Source organism: Cyanistes caeruleus, unplaced genomic scaffold, assembly GCF_971803275.1.
Source record: "Cyanistes caeruleus unplaced genomic scaffold, bCyaCae1.hap1.1 HAP1_SUPER_30, whole genome shotgun sequence".
NCBI classification, from domain to species: Eukaryota; Metazoa; Chordata; class Aves; order Passeriformes; family Paridae; genus Cyanistes; species Cyanistes caeruleus.
The window spans coordinates 2,780,924-2,797,162 of record NW_028256295.1 but is presented as its reverse complement, the minus strand read 5'-3'; the positions used below and the strand labels follow the sequence as shown (position 1 = coordinate 2,797,162).

Below are 16,239 nucleotides of genomic sequence, written 5' to 3'. Positions count from 1 at the left end.
ATATCGGGGAGGCACTTGGAAAGAACCGGGATGGAACTGAGGGTACCGGGAACATGAAATTGGGTAGAAAAGGATCGCACCCACTCCGCTGCTGCTTCAGCACAAGGCTTTGCTCCCTCAGCGCCTCCTTCAGCAGCGCCGCGTGCCCAGGAGCCTCCAGGTACCTCCGTGTGCCTCCGGGAGCCTCCAGGTACATCCGGGAGCCTCCAGGTGCCTCCGGGAGCCTCCAGGTGCCTCCAGGAGCCTCCGGGTACCTCCGGGAGCCTCCAGGTGCCTCCGGGAGCCTCCGGGTACCTTCAGGTGCCTCCGGGTGTCTCCAGGTGCTCCCCCAGCTCCCACCCAGCCCCTCCTCTCCTCCAGGAGACACCCGCGCAGGTGTGCCGAGGAAACACCTCCCAGAGCGACCCCCGGCAGGACCCGCCGCCTCCTCATCCTCGCTGGTCTCACCAGGGGTAGCCAAGACTCCCAAAAATTCCGAATTTTCCCCAATTCTCCCAGGCTTCCGCTGTCCCGTTTGAAACTTCCCGCGCTGCCGGGGTGAGAGGCGGGGTTATGCAGATTTATCGAGAAAGGCACGCTGGGAGAATGTTTTCTGGGAGGTTTCGGGGTTCAGTGGGGCCGGACCGGGCGGAACGCGAGAGGGAAATGCGGGAGGAAGCGCGGAAAGAGGCCGGGAATTGCCCGGAGCAGCTGCGGGGGCGGCGCGGGGGTGGCCGTGAGATGCTCAAAGGCAGATCCGGGTGGGATCGGTGCGGGGTGGGAAGTCCCGCATCGCTTCTCGGCCTTTTGGCTAAGATCAAGTGTAGTATCTGTTCTTATCAGTTTAATATCTGATACGTCCTCGATGAGAGGACTTCATATTAAACAGATTTTTGGGTTCGGGAGTTGGACCCGGAGCTTGCTCCCTCCACTCCGCGCATCGTCCCGGTATTGCAGAGCCTCCGGGAGCGGTGCACCCCGCTCGGGGTCACCTAATGGGTTAAAAATAGACTGAGCTTTTCTTTCGAGTCGAGACCGCCCGGTTTCAATCGCGACATCCCCGCGCTGCGGCTCAGCCCCGGACCCTTCTCTATCGCGATATCCCCGCTACCGCCAGCGCTGCCCCCCACCGGCCCCGCCGCGCTCACAAAGGGCTCCGAGCGATCGCCCGTGGCCATCGAGTGCCGTTCTATCGCGGCTCTATCGCGGCTCTATCGCGGCTCTATCGCGCTCACAGCCCTGCCATCGGCACTCAGCCTCGCTCCTGCATTCTCCTGCCAAACAAGAACTTTGCTCTCTTACTTAACTTCTCTTTACTTCTTAACCTCTTAGGCTCTCTTACCCCCTCTTGCCCCTCTCTCTCTACCCCTTTAATTACCTTCTGCCCTCATGCTCTCAGCCTCCCCTTTCCGCTTTCTCTCTCCCTCTTTGAGCACGTTTATGCTGTGGCTGTCAGCGTAAATGGATCTCTTCCACCCTCTACCTAAATATAAAGTGCTTATCCCAAGCGCAGCCTGGCTTGGAGAAGTATCTCACCGCAAACCCGTTTTTACTCCTACACCTGGGGCCGCATTTCTGGGCACACCTGAGCCCCTGCACATCTGGATACCCATTTTGGGGTGCACCTGAGCTGCTGGCTATCTGTGTCCCTACTGTTTGGGCTGTATTAGGTTTGCACAGCCTGCTTTTGATAGCTGGGCTTTCTACAGGGCTGGGTTCTGAGAGAAGGTTCTGGAAGTTTCCTCTGTGTTCAGCAGATCCAATCCCTGGATGGATCCAAAGATGGAGGTATCAGATGCAGAGGGCCACGAGGATGCAGAGATCCACCCGTAGCCCCTGAAGAAGCCCATGCCGGAGCAGGGCAATGCCTGAGATGAGGCTGTGGCCCCGGGGGACACCTGTGGACAGAGGGGCCCTCGCTGGAGCCGCCTGTCCTGGAAGGACTGACCCCGTGGCAGAGTGACCCACGCTGCAGCACTGTGAGGGGCTGTTCCCCATGGGATGGACTCAGCTTGGAGAAGTTCCTGGAGAAGTCTCCGGTGGGAGAGAGCCCAGGGTGCAGCAGGGGAACGACTCCTGTCCCTGAGCAGCGGGAAAAGCCCCGGGGGATGGAGTGACCATGGCCCCATTCCCTGTGTCCCTGCACTGCCGGGGGAGGAGGCGAAGCTGGGAGGAGGGAGGGGTGGGGGAAGCTGGTTTTAAGGGTCTTCATTTACTTCTCATGATCCTGCTCTGAGTTTTTGGAGTTTTCTGCCAGAAATCTCTCTCCTCCCCCACTCATCCACAGGGGTTTGGGGCAGTTTACCTTTTTAGGTGAAAATCCGAGCGATGCACTGAGGCACCTAATTAGCGCTGGGAGAAGTGAGGCTCCAGGGCTTCCCGCTGAGCCGGAGCCACCGAACACCCAGGGCAGGGAAAGGCGGGCCGGGAGCTGCGGAGAACTTTGTTTGTGTTCGGAGCTCAATGGCGGCTCGGGCCGGGCCCGTTCCAGGCCTGTTCCTCATCTCCGCCCTTCCCCTCACACAGCCCGGGGGGCCCTGAGAGCGCGGGGCGGGGCTGTGCCGTGTGCAGAGCCCGCCGCTGGCTACGATTGGCTGCTGCTGCCGTCACTCGTGGCTCTGGCGCGCGCTGATTGGGCAGAGCGGGGACAAGCCCGGCCCCGCTGGCGCCCCCACAGGGGCCGTGGGGCAGGAGAGCCGCCATTGCTGGAGCGTCTGTGCGGGCCCGGCAGCGGCGGCAGCGGCCGGAGCCCGGTGAGGCGGCGGCGGAGCTCGGAGGCGGCCCCAGCCATCGCAGGTGGGAGCCGCGCTCGGTTCTGCGGGGGCTCGGGGCTCGCTGCGGGCCCGGCAGGGGGCTGTGGCGGGTGGCTTGTGCCGTGGCCGGCCCGTGTTGGCCCCGGCGTGAGGGCGCTGCGGGAGCGGCTGCCCGCGGTCTCCTTCCCGCTGGGGCCTCGGCAGGAGCCGGTGCCGGAGCAGCGCTGGCTCGTCCCGCTTCGTGTCGGTAGCCCGGAGGTGGCTGCGCTGTGCCCGGGGCCGGGCGGGAAAATTCCCGGCGCCAGAGGTTTGTGTGGCCAAAGGAGCCCGAGGAGCGGTGTGAGAGTGACTTTATTGCTGCCCAAAGGGAGAGGCCGTGGGGCATTTGCCGTGCGCTCTCTCCAGCTGCTGGAGGACGCGGCCTCGTTTTTGTCCTGATTTTCCCGGCCGCGTGTCCCTGTCCCTTTCCCCACTGGCGGAGGTGCTTGGAAGGTTCAGACTTCCCCATCTGCCTCCTGCATGTCCCGGTTAATATGTACCCACCACTTTTGTAGGACATCCGATATTGATGGCTCTGTTAAGTCTTTGTTCTTCTGGAAGTTCAGGAATTTAGCGGGACTTTGTCAGAGCAGCGGTCCTTGTCAATTAGTAACATTTTCTGAAACTGAGGCTTTTTCCCATTGCTTCCTTTTGTGCAAGTCCGTGGCCCTATCTGCAAGCAGATTCACTCATTGGCTCTGTTTTTTCTTCCTGGGTGTTCTTTGATTTTGGGATTGCTCTCAGTGCCCTCATTCTCTGTCCTTTTGTAGGCGTTTGTGGCTCAGGAGGCCTGGCTGCCCCCTGCATCCCCTTGCTCAGCTACTCAATGAGCTGCACTCAGCAAGGTGTGTGCATGGTGAAAAGATGAGAGTTGCTGTAGAACATAAGAGGAGAAACTGCATTCGTTTAACCCATGGTCTGCCAGGGAACCACAAAAAAGTTGCCCATGCCCATCCTTTCTACATTTGGACCAGTACATTACATTTTTCTTATATCCTTTGTTATCTGTTTCTCCACTTTTCCTTTGTGATCTATTTGCCAGCAGCAGTTTGAGTCATTTAATTTTCCACAAACTCTGCCTCCTTTTTCTGCTAAAAGATAATGTGACTCTATCCCATGGTGAAATGTTGTATTCCTCATCTGGGTGGATTGATTGTGAAGAAAGTCAGGAACTGGAGCTGTCTGGTTGGGTATTATTTTGAGGACATCCTGTAATCTAATTATATCATGGAAATGATAAATGGGTTCTCTGGCTCCTGATATGAATTCATTAGGGTTCCCAGGGGCTGGCCCATGGTGTTGCAGGATTTGTTCTGGTGGCTGTTCATATTTTCCCCATTTTTGGGTGCTCCCTCAAGCCAGGGCTGCATCAATTTTTGGCTTTTCTCTAATTAAATCAGCACGTACTTGGATTCCCAACTGATTTCCCTTGGGGTAGCAAAAAAACCCCAGTGCTCTAATTCACCCTATATAACATAGAAAGTGAGAGCACAAGTTGGGGTGGGGAGTGGGATGATTCTCCCCCATTTTTTATAGTGAAATTTTCACAACATTGTCCATTTGCAGTTTTCCTCTGCAGCTTAACCGATTTCTGCTGCAGTCAGATATCCTCACCATGGGATCTGCCTTTAGCTGTGCAAATTACCCCTGTGCCAGCAGGCAGAGCTTGGGCTGAGGGGCAGAGAATTCAGCCCAATTCTTCCCCCAGGCAGGAACACCCTGGTACATTGTCCAGGCTTTGCCCCAGAGGTGTTAATTTGCATTTCTAAAGCTCCTCTGCTGGCTGCCTGGAATGAAGCTTCTCTTCCAGGGGAGCCATGGGATGACTCACATGGAGGGCTCCCTCCCCCATCTGCTTGTTTTTGTTTTTGTTTTTTTTAACAATTTTCTACTAACTCTTTACATTTTAAAGGGCCTCATTTCAAGGTCTTCTGGTTTTCAAAATGCAGCTTAAAGGTGAACATGGAAAAACCCATACCATAATTTTGCCATCACTAAGAGCCACGCACAAACATAAAAACAAAAATTAGAAAGAAATCAAGTATTTTCGTTTTCTTCTCTGACCAAAAACTGATTCTCACACCCCTGGCCCAAGCAGAACTGACAACAGAAAAGTAGAATTATTGCAAAAAATTCTTCTAATGGTGTAATCCTTTCACTGAAACTGTGAAAAGCAAAAACTCTCCAACAATGTCTTTAGAGAAATAAGGCATGACTTGATTCTGAACAGAATCATTTCAACCACACATAGTCTGCATGTGCAGAAAAAATCATTCCATGACATGTGAGTTTTACTAGATATTTCCTAAACTTTATTCAGTCTGAACCCATAGAAATCCATTGGTTTAGTGTTAATTGTTTCCAAGTTGTGGAGTCCTTAGTGTTTGGTTTCCTGTTGCACCCGGATTTCTGTGCCTCTGATGTGAATTAGGTCTGCACTCCTGGATTTCCTGCTCAGCCTTTTCCAGACCAGGTGTCTCCAGCTGTGCCAGGGCAGTGTCTGGGGTAGATGTTGGTTGATGTTTGCTGCTGGGTATTGATGTTTTGTTGATTGTCGTTGTCTTTGTGGGAATCTTTTGGGCTGTTCCCAGTCTGTTGAGATGTTAAGCTCATCTCTGCTGAGTGGTGGAACATCCCGTAAAAAAACCCTTTAAAATTCCTTTCCCCAAGGCAAATGCAAACCAAGCCTGACTGGAGAAATCAAATAAAAAATAATTTTACACTTGGTCTATTTTCCAATACTCTAATCCCAGCCAGCCCAGAGTGTGAGTGTAATTGAGAGCCAGAGTGGAATTCTCCCGGTGCCTTCCCCAGCAGCTGTGGCGAGGGCAGGCACAGAAAGCCCTGAAGCTCCAGCAGTGCCAGCCAGGATTGTCCCGCAGGGGCTGGAGATGCCAAAGGAGGGTGCCCAGGCCGAGGATTTCAGCAGAGGATCTGTGGGCAGCCCCAGGGGCTTCCCCCGCTGGGGAGCCCTGGCTGCTGCTGCCTTGCCTTCAGTGCAGGCTCAGGGGCGGCTCCCATCCTCCTGCTGCAGCCGGGAAATCCAAATCTGCGGGGCTGCAGAGCCCTTGAGCCGAGGCTGAGGGGTCCCCCCGTGTTCAGCTGTGCTGGGGCTGTTTCTGTGCTCAGGGACACTTGGAATGGGCCGTGCCACTTGGCCACCAGAGCTGCTTCTTTCCACTGCTTCGGCAGGACCCGATGTCCTGCTTGGGTGTGTCGCAGTAGAGATGGACAATGACACCTGTTTCTTCTTCCACCATAGCCAAAGCTTTATTGCACACAGCTTATATTTACATGGTTATCAGAAGGCACCGTGCTTAATTCCAGTTGGTTGGGAACTCAGTTCACTGGTTGGTAATGGTGAGTGTACACGTCAATTCAAACTTTTCTCTCTAACAATGTTTACATCCTTTTTCTACTGATTCCCATGGGACAGATCCCTTGTTACTACAGGTGCACTTGTTTTTCTCCCCAAGAATAGTTTGTTATGTTAACAAACTTTTCATTCTCAAGATGTTTTTGCATGGGAACTTGTCAGGCCAGCTGCTAGCTACATTAAGCCCATGTAACAAGTCCTAAACCATGATTTTACACGTCCTTTCTTTTGTAAGCTTTTACCTTTATGTGACAGGGTGTTGTGGACAGCAAAGTCCAAAGGTGGGTGTGTCTCAAATCTCTCCAAGCCCGGGTCTGGATCTCTCTCAATTCAATGCAGGCATGGGTTTCTCCCCAGCCCCCTCTCCAGGCTGTTCAAACAGGAGGCTGGGTTAAACCCTTCCCCTGTCCTCAATTCTAAATCCTCCTGTGCCACTGAACAAGTTTCATACTGCAGTCACCGAGCTCTGCTCATCCATTTAGGGGCTCTGTTGGGGTACGTGGGAGAAGGAGAGGAGGGGTCCCCGGGGGTCGTGTTGCCCCCCCGGGAGCGCCTGTGACTCCCCCATGTCCCCCCCATGCCGGGCTCACCCCCTTTTGTCTCTGCCAGAGCTCCTGACCCAGCTCCTGCTGTGTCCTGGGAGGGGCTTTGGGGAGCCCCCCTGGGACCCCCTTGGATCCCCATTCCTGGGCCCTGGGACCCCCCCGCATCTCCTTGCCCAGCTCCGGGACCCCCTGCAGCCCCTTCTCCTGCACCAACAGCGCCCTGCACCCCCTTTCCCGGGGATCCTCCCCTGGCAGCCCCTGGATCCCCCGGTTCCGTCAGCCCGGGGACCCCCGGAGCCCCATTCCCGGCCATCCCGGGGCACCGCACCCCCAGGCCTCCCTTTCCAGGGAAAGCCGAGCTGGGCACGGGGCTCTCCAGCCGCTCTGGCATTTCTGATCACCCAAAGGAGAGGGAGAGAGCAGCAGAGAGAGAGGGAAGGAGATTGGGAATCGGGGCTCGGGCTCCCAGCGCCCGCTCCTGCTCCGCCGGGGCTGGGGAGCCGCAGCCGCAGGAAAAATGGGATCCGCGGATCCCGGGGCTTCCCCCGCTTTGGGCCGAAGCCGGCGGGTTCCAGGCAGAGTTTGGGCGCAGGGCCCGGGAGTTCAGCCCAGTTTGTCCCGGGGGTCCCGCAGTACGCGGCCGAGGAGGGTCCCGGGGGATCCCGGGAGGGGATCCAGGGGAATTCCCTGGAATTGCCGCGTCCCGTCCCCCCGCGCTCCCTCGGGCACTTTCGCTTCCGCCTTGGCCGCCCTGCGCCGCCGGGATCTGCCCGGCGACCGGTGACGTCACTGCAGCCTCGGGCTGCCACTGGCGGGCAGCAAAGAGCGGCGCCAATGGCGGGGCCAGCGCGGAGCTGCAGATGCTGCAGCAGCGGCACAGCCAGAGCGGGGCTGAGCGGGGGGAGCCGGGGCTGGGGGATCTGTGGGGCTGCGATGGCAACTGTGGCACCGCCATGGGGATCCCTGAGATCCAGGCTGAGGGATTAACAAATTCCCTGGCTCACAGCTGCAGGGAATGTCTCCGGAAATAGGTCAGATATGGGCAGGAGATGCTGGAGTGTAAAGGTGGGGAGGGCGGAAATCCCATGGGAATATGGGAATGGGAATGTGGGATATCGGTAGGCAAAATTTGGGAATGTGGGAATTCCCATGGAAATTCCATGGATGGATCTCAGACATCATCCCATTCCCACGGGACCTCCATGGATGGATCCCGCTGCTGTCCCATTCCCATGGGAATTCTGTGGATGGATCTCACTGCCATGCCATTCCCATGGAATTCCATGGGCAGATCTCCCCATCGCACTGCCATGAGAGCCCCAATCCGGTTCCCCTCCAAACCCATCCTGGGGATCACCCTGGTCCTTGCCCTCCCCACCCCCCAGAAGACTCCTGGGGGTCTCCCCAGGACCCCTCCAGCCCCCCCGAACTCTTCCTGGGTTCCCCCTCATCCCCCTGTGACAGGAATTCCTGTGAGTCCCCCTGTGTCCCCTCCCCCAGGACTTTGGGGGTCCCACCCGACCTGTCCGTGCACCCCAGATTTCTTCCACAGCCCCCCTGTGATGGTGGAGGGTGGGGGCCGAGTGCTGGTGCCCCCCTGCCTGCAGCAGATCCAGCGGCGAGGGCCGTTCGAGGGGTCCCTCAGCATTTGGGGTCCCTGGGATTTGGGGTGACCCCCCGGGCCCCCCAGGATCTCCCTGAACACGCTGACGCTGCCCGTGCGCAGTGAGAAGGTTCAAACCCGGCACGGGGTCCCCAGCACTGCCACCCGCATGGCCCAGGCACCCCCAAACCTGCTGAGAACCCCCAAAGCCCCCGGGACACCCCAACCTCCCCTGATCCCAAACACATCCCTGGATGCTCCAAAAACTCCCCAAAACCGCAAAACCCCATACAGACATTGAGAAGGTTCATACCTGTCATGGGGTCCCCATCTCCATCACCAGCAGGTTCCCCAAAACAGCCTTGAGATCCCAAATTCCACCCCCGGGATCGCCCAAATTCCCCCATCAGGACCCCTGTAAACCCCCTTGGGATCTCCCAACAAACCACCATGGCCCCAAAAACACCCAGAACTTCTGAAAATCCCCAGGAACCCCTCACAAAGGTTTGCACCCAGCATGAAGACCCCATCATCTCCATTGGCATCACCCAGGTACCCCCAACCCCTCCCGGGACCCCCAACCCCTCCCGGGCTCCACTGCCGGAACCAACGGGAGCGGTGTTGCCCTTTTAAGAGGAGTTACAGTGGGACCCAACAACACCGGGGGCCCTTAAAGCGGCCATGGTAGAGAGAACCCCCAAAATCCACCCTGGGGGGACAAAACATCCCCTACAGGGGCTTGGGGTGGGGACACCCCTAAAAATGTCACTTAAAGCCGTCATGATCCCCCCTCAAAAGGGGCTTGTGGGGCAGCGGCCGCACAAACACCCTAAAATAGGGAGGAAAAAACACCCCTGTAGTGGTGGGATCCCCCCCAAAAAACCTGAAAAAGAGAAAAACTCCTCTTGAGAAGGGCCTGAAGACCCTGAAAGGCGCTGGAAGAGGGACAAGATCCCCTCCTGTGCTGGGGCCTCCCCGAGCCGGGAACTCTCCCGTTCCTGCACTCGGGGGAGCCCCGAACGACGGCGGCTCCTGGGCTGAGCCCCCCTCAGCCGGGGCTGCGGGGGGAACTGGGGGGGCTGGGACGGGGCTTGGGGCTCCTGGGGTGAACTGGGGGACCCTCAGTGCTCCCACCTCCCCCTGTTCCCCTGTCCCGCCCCGTTCCCATTGTTCCCCCAAAGCTCCGCTGCCCCCAGCTCGGTTTGGGGGGGACCCAGCCCTTTCCCATCGTGGCCCGGCCCGGCCCCGCTCACCCGAGGGCTCCGAACCACGCCCAGGGACAGAGGAGGGACAGAGGAGGAGGAAGAGGAGGGACAGAGGAGGAGGAAGAGGAGGAGCAGGAGGAGGAAGAGCTGGAGCAGGCAGAGGAGGCTCCACCTGCGCTCCCCGCTCTCTGCATCTGCAGCTCCTTCGGGACCATCGCCCCCCATCCCGCAGGTGCCCGGGGAGGGGGAGCTCGCCCCAAATCCCCCGGGGCTCCCTGGCTTTGGGGTTTTTGGGGGGGATGTTTGGGGATGGCAGGGCTCCAGAGCAGAGCCGCAGATGCCCCTCGGGGGCACCCCGGGGGTCCCCGGGAGGTGTTTTTGGGGGGTCCCGGTGGCGGTGGCGGCAGAGCCCCGGCAAAGGGGCCGGGGGGATGCGGGTCCGGCATGGCCGGGAAAGGGGTTCGGGGCTCCCGGTGCCGGCAGTGGCTGCTCCCAGCATTGCCCAGTTGCTCCCCCCGTGTGGCTCCAGTTTCCTCTGCGCCAAACGATATCACGAAATCACTCCCAGTCATGCCCTATTAGAGTACAATTTGTCTCCATTTTATCCCATTTTTCCACATTTTTATCCAATTTTCCCCTTTTTTATCCCATTTTCCCCCATTTTTGCTCTATTTTCCTAATTTTTATCCTATTTTCATATAGTTTTCGTCATTTTTATCCTAATTTTTATTTTTCACCAACTTTTCCCTCATATTTTTCCTTTTTCCTCCATTTCTGCCTTTTTTATCTCATTTTTCCTCAGTTTTCTCCATTTTTTCCTGATTTTTTTCCTATTTTTCCTCCGTTCTTATTCAATTTTTTCCCCATGTTTTCCTATTTCCCCCAATTTTTTTCCCATTTTTAATCTATTTTTTTCCCCATTTCCCCATTTTACACTATTTTTGCTCCATTTTCCCCCAGTTTTTTCCCCATGTTCTCTCCTGTCTTCCCCATTTTCTTCCATTTTTCTCCCATTTTTGCCTCATTTTTACCATTTTTATTCCCATTTTTACCCCAGTTTTCCCCATTTTTTCCCCCATTTTTATCCTGGTTTTATCTAATTTTTCCACAATTTTATCCCTATTTTCTTCCATTTCTTTCTCTCATGTTTCCCAATTTTTCCTCCATTTCCATCCCATTTTTTCCCTATTTTTTTTTTCGGTTTTGGCTCCATTTTCCCCCATTTTTCCTCCCATTTTTCTCTTCCCCCCCTTTTTTTCTAGTTTTCCCCAACTCTTCCCCATTCTTCTTCAATTTCTATCTTATTTTTCCCCATTTCCCATTATCTTTGCCATTTAATTATCTCAAAAATTGAAATTTGGGGGGAAAAATATAAATTTTGGTGGGGAAAAAAGGATGCTTTGGGGGCAAAACTCCATGAATTTGAATCACAGCTTTCCTGTGATTTTTCCATGATTTCCCCATGATTTCTAGCCAGAAAGAGGCGTGTGATTCATCCGAACATTCTGGAAGCTGGAAGAGGTGCAGGCCATCAACCTTCCCAAAAATCTTGACCAGTTCATCCGCAATTCCACCTTTCCCCACTCCCCGGATTCCCAGGTCTGGAAATTCTTCTACAACCTCCCAGGCACGCAATTCCCAAAATTCCATGGAAAAATGGGATAGGGGGATTTCATCCAGTTTTTTTTCCTGATTTTCCCCATTTTCCCCAATTTTTTTCTCTCTTTTTCTTTTTTTTTTCTTAATTTTCCTGATTTTTCCGTCATTTTTCCCTGAATTTTTCCCAGTTTTTTCCCCATTTTTTTCCTGACTTTTTTCCCTGATTTTTCCCTATTCCCAAAATTTTTTCTTTTCCACAACTTTTTCTTAAATTTTTCTGGCTTTTCCCATTTTTTCCCGATTTTTTCCCCTGATTTTCCCATTTTTTTTCCTGATTTTCCCCCAATTTTTTTCTGATTGTTTTTTCTGATTCCTTTCCCTAATTTTTTTCCAGGTTTTATTCCCTTTTTCTTATTTTTTTCTCATTTTTCACAATTTTTTTCACATATTTTTCAAACTATTTTTCCTGATTTTTCCCTCTGATTTGTCGAAATATTTCCCCTTTTTTTCCTAATTTTTCCTGAATTTTTCCTGTTTGTTTCCTTGATATTTCCTAGTTTTTTCCCCACTTTTTCCCCCATTTTTCCAGTTTTTTCCCCACTTTCTTGTCCTCAGTTTTTGTTTATTTTTTTCCTTGATTTTTCACTTTTTTTTTCTCAGTCTTCTTCCACTTTCTTTTCCTGATTTTTCCGTTTTTTTCCCAAATTTTTTCCTAAATTTTTTTCTTGATTTTCCCCCTCTTTTTCCTGATTTTTCCCTCTTCTTTTTGCAGCATCTTGCTGGTTATTCCCCAATTTTTTTCAAAATTTGTCCCTGATTTTTCTCTGTATTTCTTAATTGTTTTACTGGTTTTTCCTGATTTTTTCCAGGTTTCTTCCCTCTCTTTTCTCGATTTTACCCAATATTTGCTCAATATTTTTCTAGATTTTCCCCATTATTCCCTGATTTTTCCTGACTTTTTTCCTGATTTTTTTTTATGATTTCTTTTTCATTATTTTTTATTTTTCTGATTTTTTTTCAATCTTTTCCCATTTTTTTTCTTAAGCTTTTCCTTGATTTTTGTGCTTTTTCCTGTTTTAATCCCATTTTTTTCCCCTGATTTTTCCCTTTTCCTTTCCCTAATCTTTCTGGTTTTCTCCAGTTCTTTCCTGGTTTTTTTCATTATTTTTTTTCTGATTTTTCCAAATTTTTTTATCCTTTTCCTGTTTGTTTCCCTGATTTTACACTGATTTTTTTTTTCCCCACATTTTTTCTCTGATTTTTTCCCAATTATTTTCCTTATTTTTTTGCAATTTTTTCTCAAATATTTCTGGGTTTTCCTTCATTTTTCCAACATTTTTCCTAATTTTTTCCTGATTTTTCCTGATTTTTCCCAGGGTCTTTTCAGCTTTCTTTTCCTGATATTTTCCCTGATTTCTCACAATTTTTCACAATTTTTTTCATGTATTTCCCATTTTTTCCTGATTCTTCTCTCTTCCTTTCCCAAATCGTTTCTAGCTTTTTCCCAATTTCTTCTCAAATTTCCCTAGTTTTTACCTGATTTTTCCTGGTTTTTTTCCTATTACTTTCTAGATTTTATTTCTCTTTCTTTTCTGGATTTTCCCCAATTTTTCCAAGTCCTTTCCCAGTTTTTTTCCTGATTTCTCCAATATTCTTTCCAATTTTCCCTGGTTTTTCATGACTTTTCCTTCTTTTCCTATTTTTCTGATTTTTTCCCCATTTTTTCTGATTTTTCCTGATTTTTCCTTCTTTTCCTATTTTTCTGATTTTTTCCCCATTTTTTCTGATTTTTCCTGATTTTTCCTGATTTTTCCCAGATTTTTTCCACTTTCTTTTCCTGATTTTTCCCCCATTTTTCCCTTTTTTCCTTGAGTTTTCTCTTTTTTTCCCCCCAATTTTTCCTAGTTTTCCCCAATTTTTTGTCAAATTTACCCCTGTATTTCCCAAATTTTTCCCAATTTTTTCCTGATTTTTCTCTGATTTTTTTTGGATTTTACCCTGATATTTTTCTGGTTTTCCCCTGAATTTTCCCTTTCATTTTCCTTGAATTTATCCTGCTTTTTTTCCCCAATTTTTGAGTTTCCTTCACATTCCCAGTATCATCCCAGTAACTCCCAGTCTGATCCCAGTAACTCCCAGTCTGATCCCAGTCACTCCCAGTCTAATCCCAGTTACTCCCAGGATGAGGCCAGTGGCCCCCAGTTGCTCCCTGGCAGTGCCAGTGTGACCCCAGTAGCCTCCAGTGTGATCCCTGGGACTCCCTGTCTCTCCCAGTATATCCCAGTCAGCCCCAGCACGCTCCCAGTCATTCCCAGCTCCTCCCAGTTGCTCTCAGCATGATTCCAGTTGTTCCCAGCCACTCCCAGTCAATCCCAGTATGATTCCAGTCACCCTCAGTGGGATCCCAGTCTCAGCCAGCAGGGACCCAGCTGCTCTCACTGTGATCCCAGTATGATCCCAGTTGAGTGTGATCCCAGAATAGTTGCAATTCTTCCCAGTTCCTCCTGGTATGATCCCAGTTGTCCCTGGAATAGTCCCAGTCCATCTCAGCACGGTCCCACTCACTCCCAGTTTCTCCCACTGTGGTTCCAGCTGTTCCCAGTATGGTCACAGACACTCCCAGTATATCCCAGCTGCCCTCAGCATGCTTGTGCTCATTCCCAAGGATTCCCAGTTACCCCAGTAAGGTTCCAGTTACCCCAGTCCAAACCAGTCCCTGCCAGTGCTGCCACTCCTGGGATCCCCCAGCCCTCTCTGTGTTCCCCCCTCCCACATCTCCCCAGAGGATCCCCAAGGGCTGGCAGTCCCCAGCCAGGGTCCCCAGCCAGCCCCAGGTTGGATCTGCAGCCCCCAATTTTCCCAGTTTCCCTCTCCTTTTCCCCGGGCCGGGTTCCCCCCGTCCCCAGCGGGTGGGAGCAGCGGAGAGCCCCGCGCTGCCCATCCCGACCTGTCCCGGCTCCATCCCCGCTCCTGCCGTGGGCTGTGAGGGGTTTGGGAACGGGGCACCGAGGGTGTCGCTGCTCCTGGGGGAGGAGGAGGAGGGATGAAGAAGGAGAGAGAGAAGGGATGGAAGTAGGAGAAGGAGCTAGCGTTAGGTAGGAAGAGGAGTAGAAAGGATGGAAGGGGAGGAGAGGGAGGAAGAGGAGAGACAAAGGAAGATCAGGGAAAGGAGAAGGAACCACGAGGGCTAGCACTCCCTGAATTCACAGCCCCTCACCCATGGGATCATCATCCCCCATCCCACAGGTGCCCTGAGACAGGGAGCTCAGCCCAGATATCCTGGGGGGTCCCTGGGTTGGATTTGGGAGAGGGGGGGGGGGGGGGGGGTGCGATATTTAGGTATTAAGGACTGCAAAGCTGAGCGGAAAATGCCCCTTGTGGAGACACTGGGGTTCCCAGCATCTGTTAGTGAGAAGATGGAAAAGGTGAGAACTTTGCAGATTCCTGGCACTCCCAGCAGCCTGAGGAGGGCAGGGACCAAGCAAACAGAGAACCCCCAGTACAAGCGTGACCCCCAGCAGCTGGGACAGGGGGGAACCCCTGAACATGAAAGGGAAGAGACCAGAGATGGGGAACTCCTGGGAGGCATTTTAGGGGATGAATCTTGGTGTTTGGGAGGTTTTTATGGATAGCTTGTGATTTCTAGAGATGGACTTGGGCAGGAGGAACCCCCTATTCCAATGTGCTCGTGAATTGTATTTCTCCCCAAACATGGATTTCTCATTCCCAGACCGTTGGCCCAATGGAGGAAGAGGATGTGAGGAAGAGGAAGATGCCCCGGGACACCCAGGCAGGTGAGGAGGAAGTCAGTGCCCCTTTCCCCCTCTCTCCTGCTCCATCTCCCAGCCCAGCCTGGCCCCCGGCTGCAGGACAACCCCGCTGCCGACGCCGTCCTGCCGGGGACGCACTGGGGGGATCTCCTTCCCCTTCCCTCTGGCACGGAGGCAAATCCCATCCTCTCCTTGTCCTTCCTCCCCCAGACAAGGAGCTGAGGATGGAGACCAGGGAGGACAAATCCCCACGGCAGAACCTCATGGAAGGGGCTGATTTGAGCAGCTCCACAGTGCAGGAATCCAACGGGGAGGGAAATCCACAGAGATCCCGCAGGAGGAGGGGCTCCAAACCCATCCCAGGGTGCTCTGAGGAGGAAAGACCCACCCTGTGCCGGGAAGGTGGCCGGAGATCCAGCCAGGGCTCTGAGCTGGTGGTCCATGAGCAGCTTCAGGATGGGGAGAAGCCCTACAAGTGCTTGGAGTGTGGGAAGAGCTTCAGCCGGAGCTCATTCCTGATCCGCCACCAGATGATCCACACTGGGGAATGGGCCTACGAGTGTGGAGAATGTGGGAAGGGCTTCAGCTGCAACTCCAAACTCATCACCCACCAGCGCATCCACAGTGGGGAGAGGCCCTACGAGTGTCCTGAGTGTGGGAAGAGGTTTCACATTAGGTTCAGTCTCTTCAGGCACCAGCGGATTCACACGGATGAGAGGCCCTTCTGCTGCCCTGACTGTGGGGAGGGCTTCAAGCAAAACTCCCACGTCATCAGGCACCGGCGCATTCACACTGGGGAGAGACCCTATGAGTGTGGGAAATGTGGGAAGAGCTTCACCCAGAGCTCCAGCCTGACTATCCACCAGAGGACTCACACTGGGGAACATCCCTATGACTGTGAGAAATGTGGGATGACCTTCATATGGAGGAAACAACTGACCATCCACCAGATGATCCACACTGGGGAGAGGCCCTATGAGTGTCTCCAGTGTGGGAAGAGGTTTCAGACCAGCTCCAGCCTCCTCCAGCACCAGCGGATTCACACGGATGAGAGGCCCTTCCACTGCCCCGACTGCAGGAAGGGCTTCAAGCACAACTCCAACCTCATCAAGCACCGGCGCATCCACACTGGGGAGAGGCCCTATGAGTGTCCCCAGTGTGGGAAGAGCTTCACCCAGAGCTCTCACTTGACGAGACACCAACGGAGGCACCAGTAAGGGAAGCCCTGTGAGTGCCCCAAGTGCAGGAAGAGCTTCGTGCACTGCCCCAGCTCCATCCCCCATCAGAGGACCCACGTTGGGCAGAGCTCTGATGACCCACGTACCCAGTGATCTCTGTTGAGAACACACTGGGCTGGTGGTCATTTTGAT

At 53.2% G+C, this 16,239-nt stretch overlaps 3 protein-coding genes and 1 non-coding gene across 4 annotated transcripts in view; 2 read left to right on the top strand and 2 right to left on the bottom strand.

The window, feature by feature from the left end:
- Window positions 1-16,239, bottom strand: part of LOC147645291 (uncharacterized) — a 409,208-nt gene that overhangs the window by 172,802 nt on the left and 220,167 nt on the right. The window lies entirely within an intron of this gene.
- The window catches only part of LOC111922621 (uncharacterized), an 813,543-nt gene that overhangs the window by 588,074 nt on the left and 209,230 nt on the right, over window positions 1-16,239 (bottom strand). The window lies entirely within an intron of this gene.
- On the top strand, window positions 771-961 carry LOC147645302 (U2 spliceosomal RNA). The gene has a single exon (XR_015282431.1). It is a non-coding gene; the product is annotated as a U2 spliceosomal RNA (small nuclear RNA).
- Window positions 15,094-16,086, top strand: LOC147645301 (uncharacterized). Its single transcript, XM_086874843.1, has one exon. The coding sequence runs from the start codon at window positions 15,094-15,096 to the stop codon at window positions 16,084-16,086; it is 993 nt and encodes a 330-aa protein (XP_086730969.1).

Bases quoted from the DNA above. Each gene is read 5' to 3' on its own strand.
- LOC147645301 (XM_086874843.1), top strand. From the start codon at position 15,094: ATGGAGACCAGGGAGGACAAATCCCCACGGCAGAACCTCATGGAAGGG.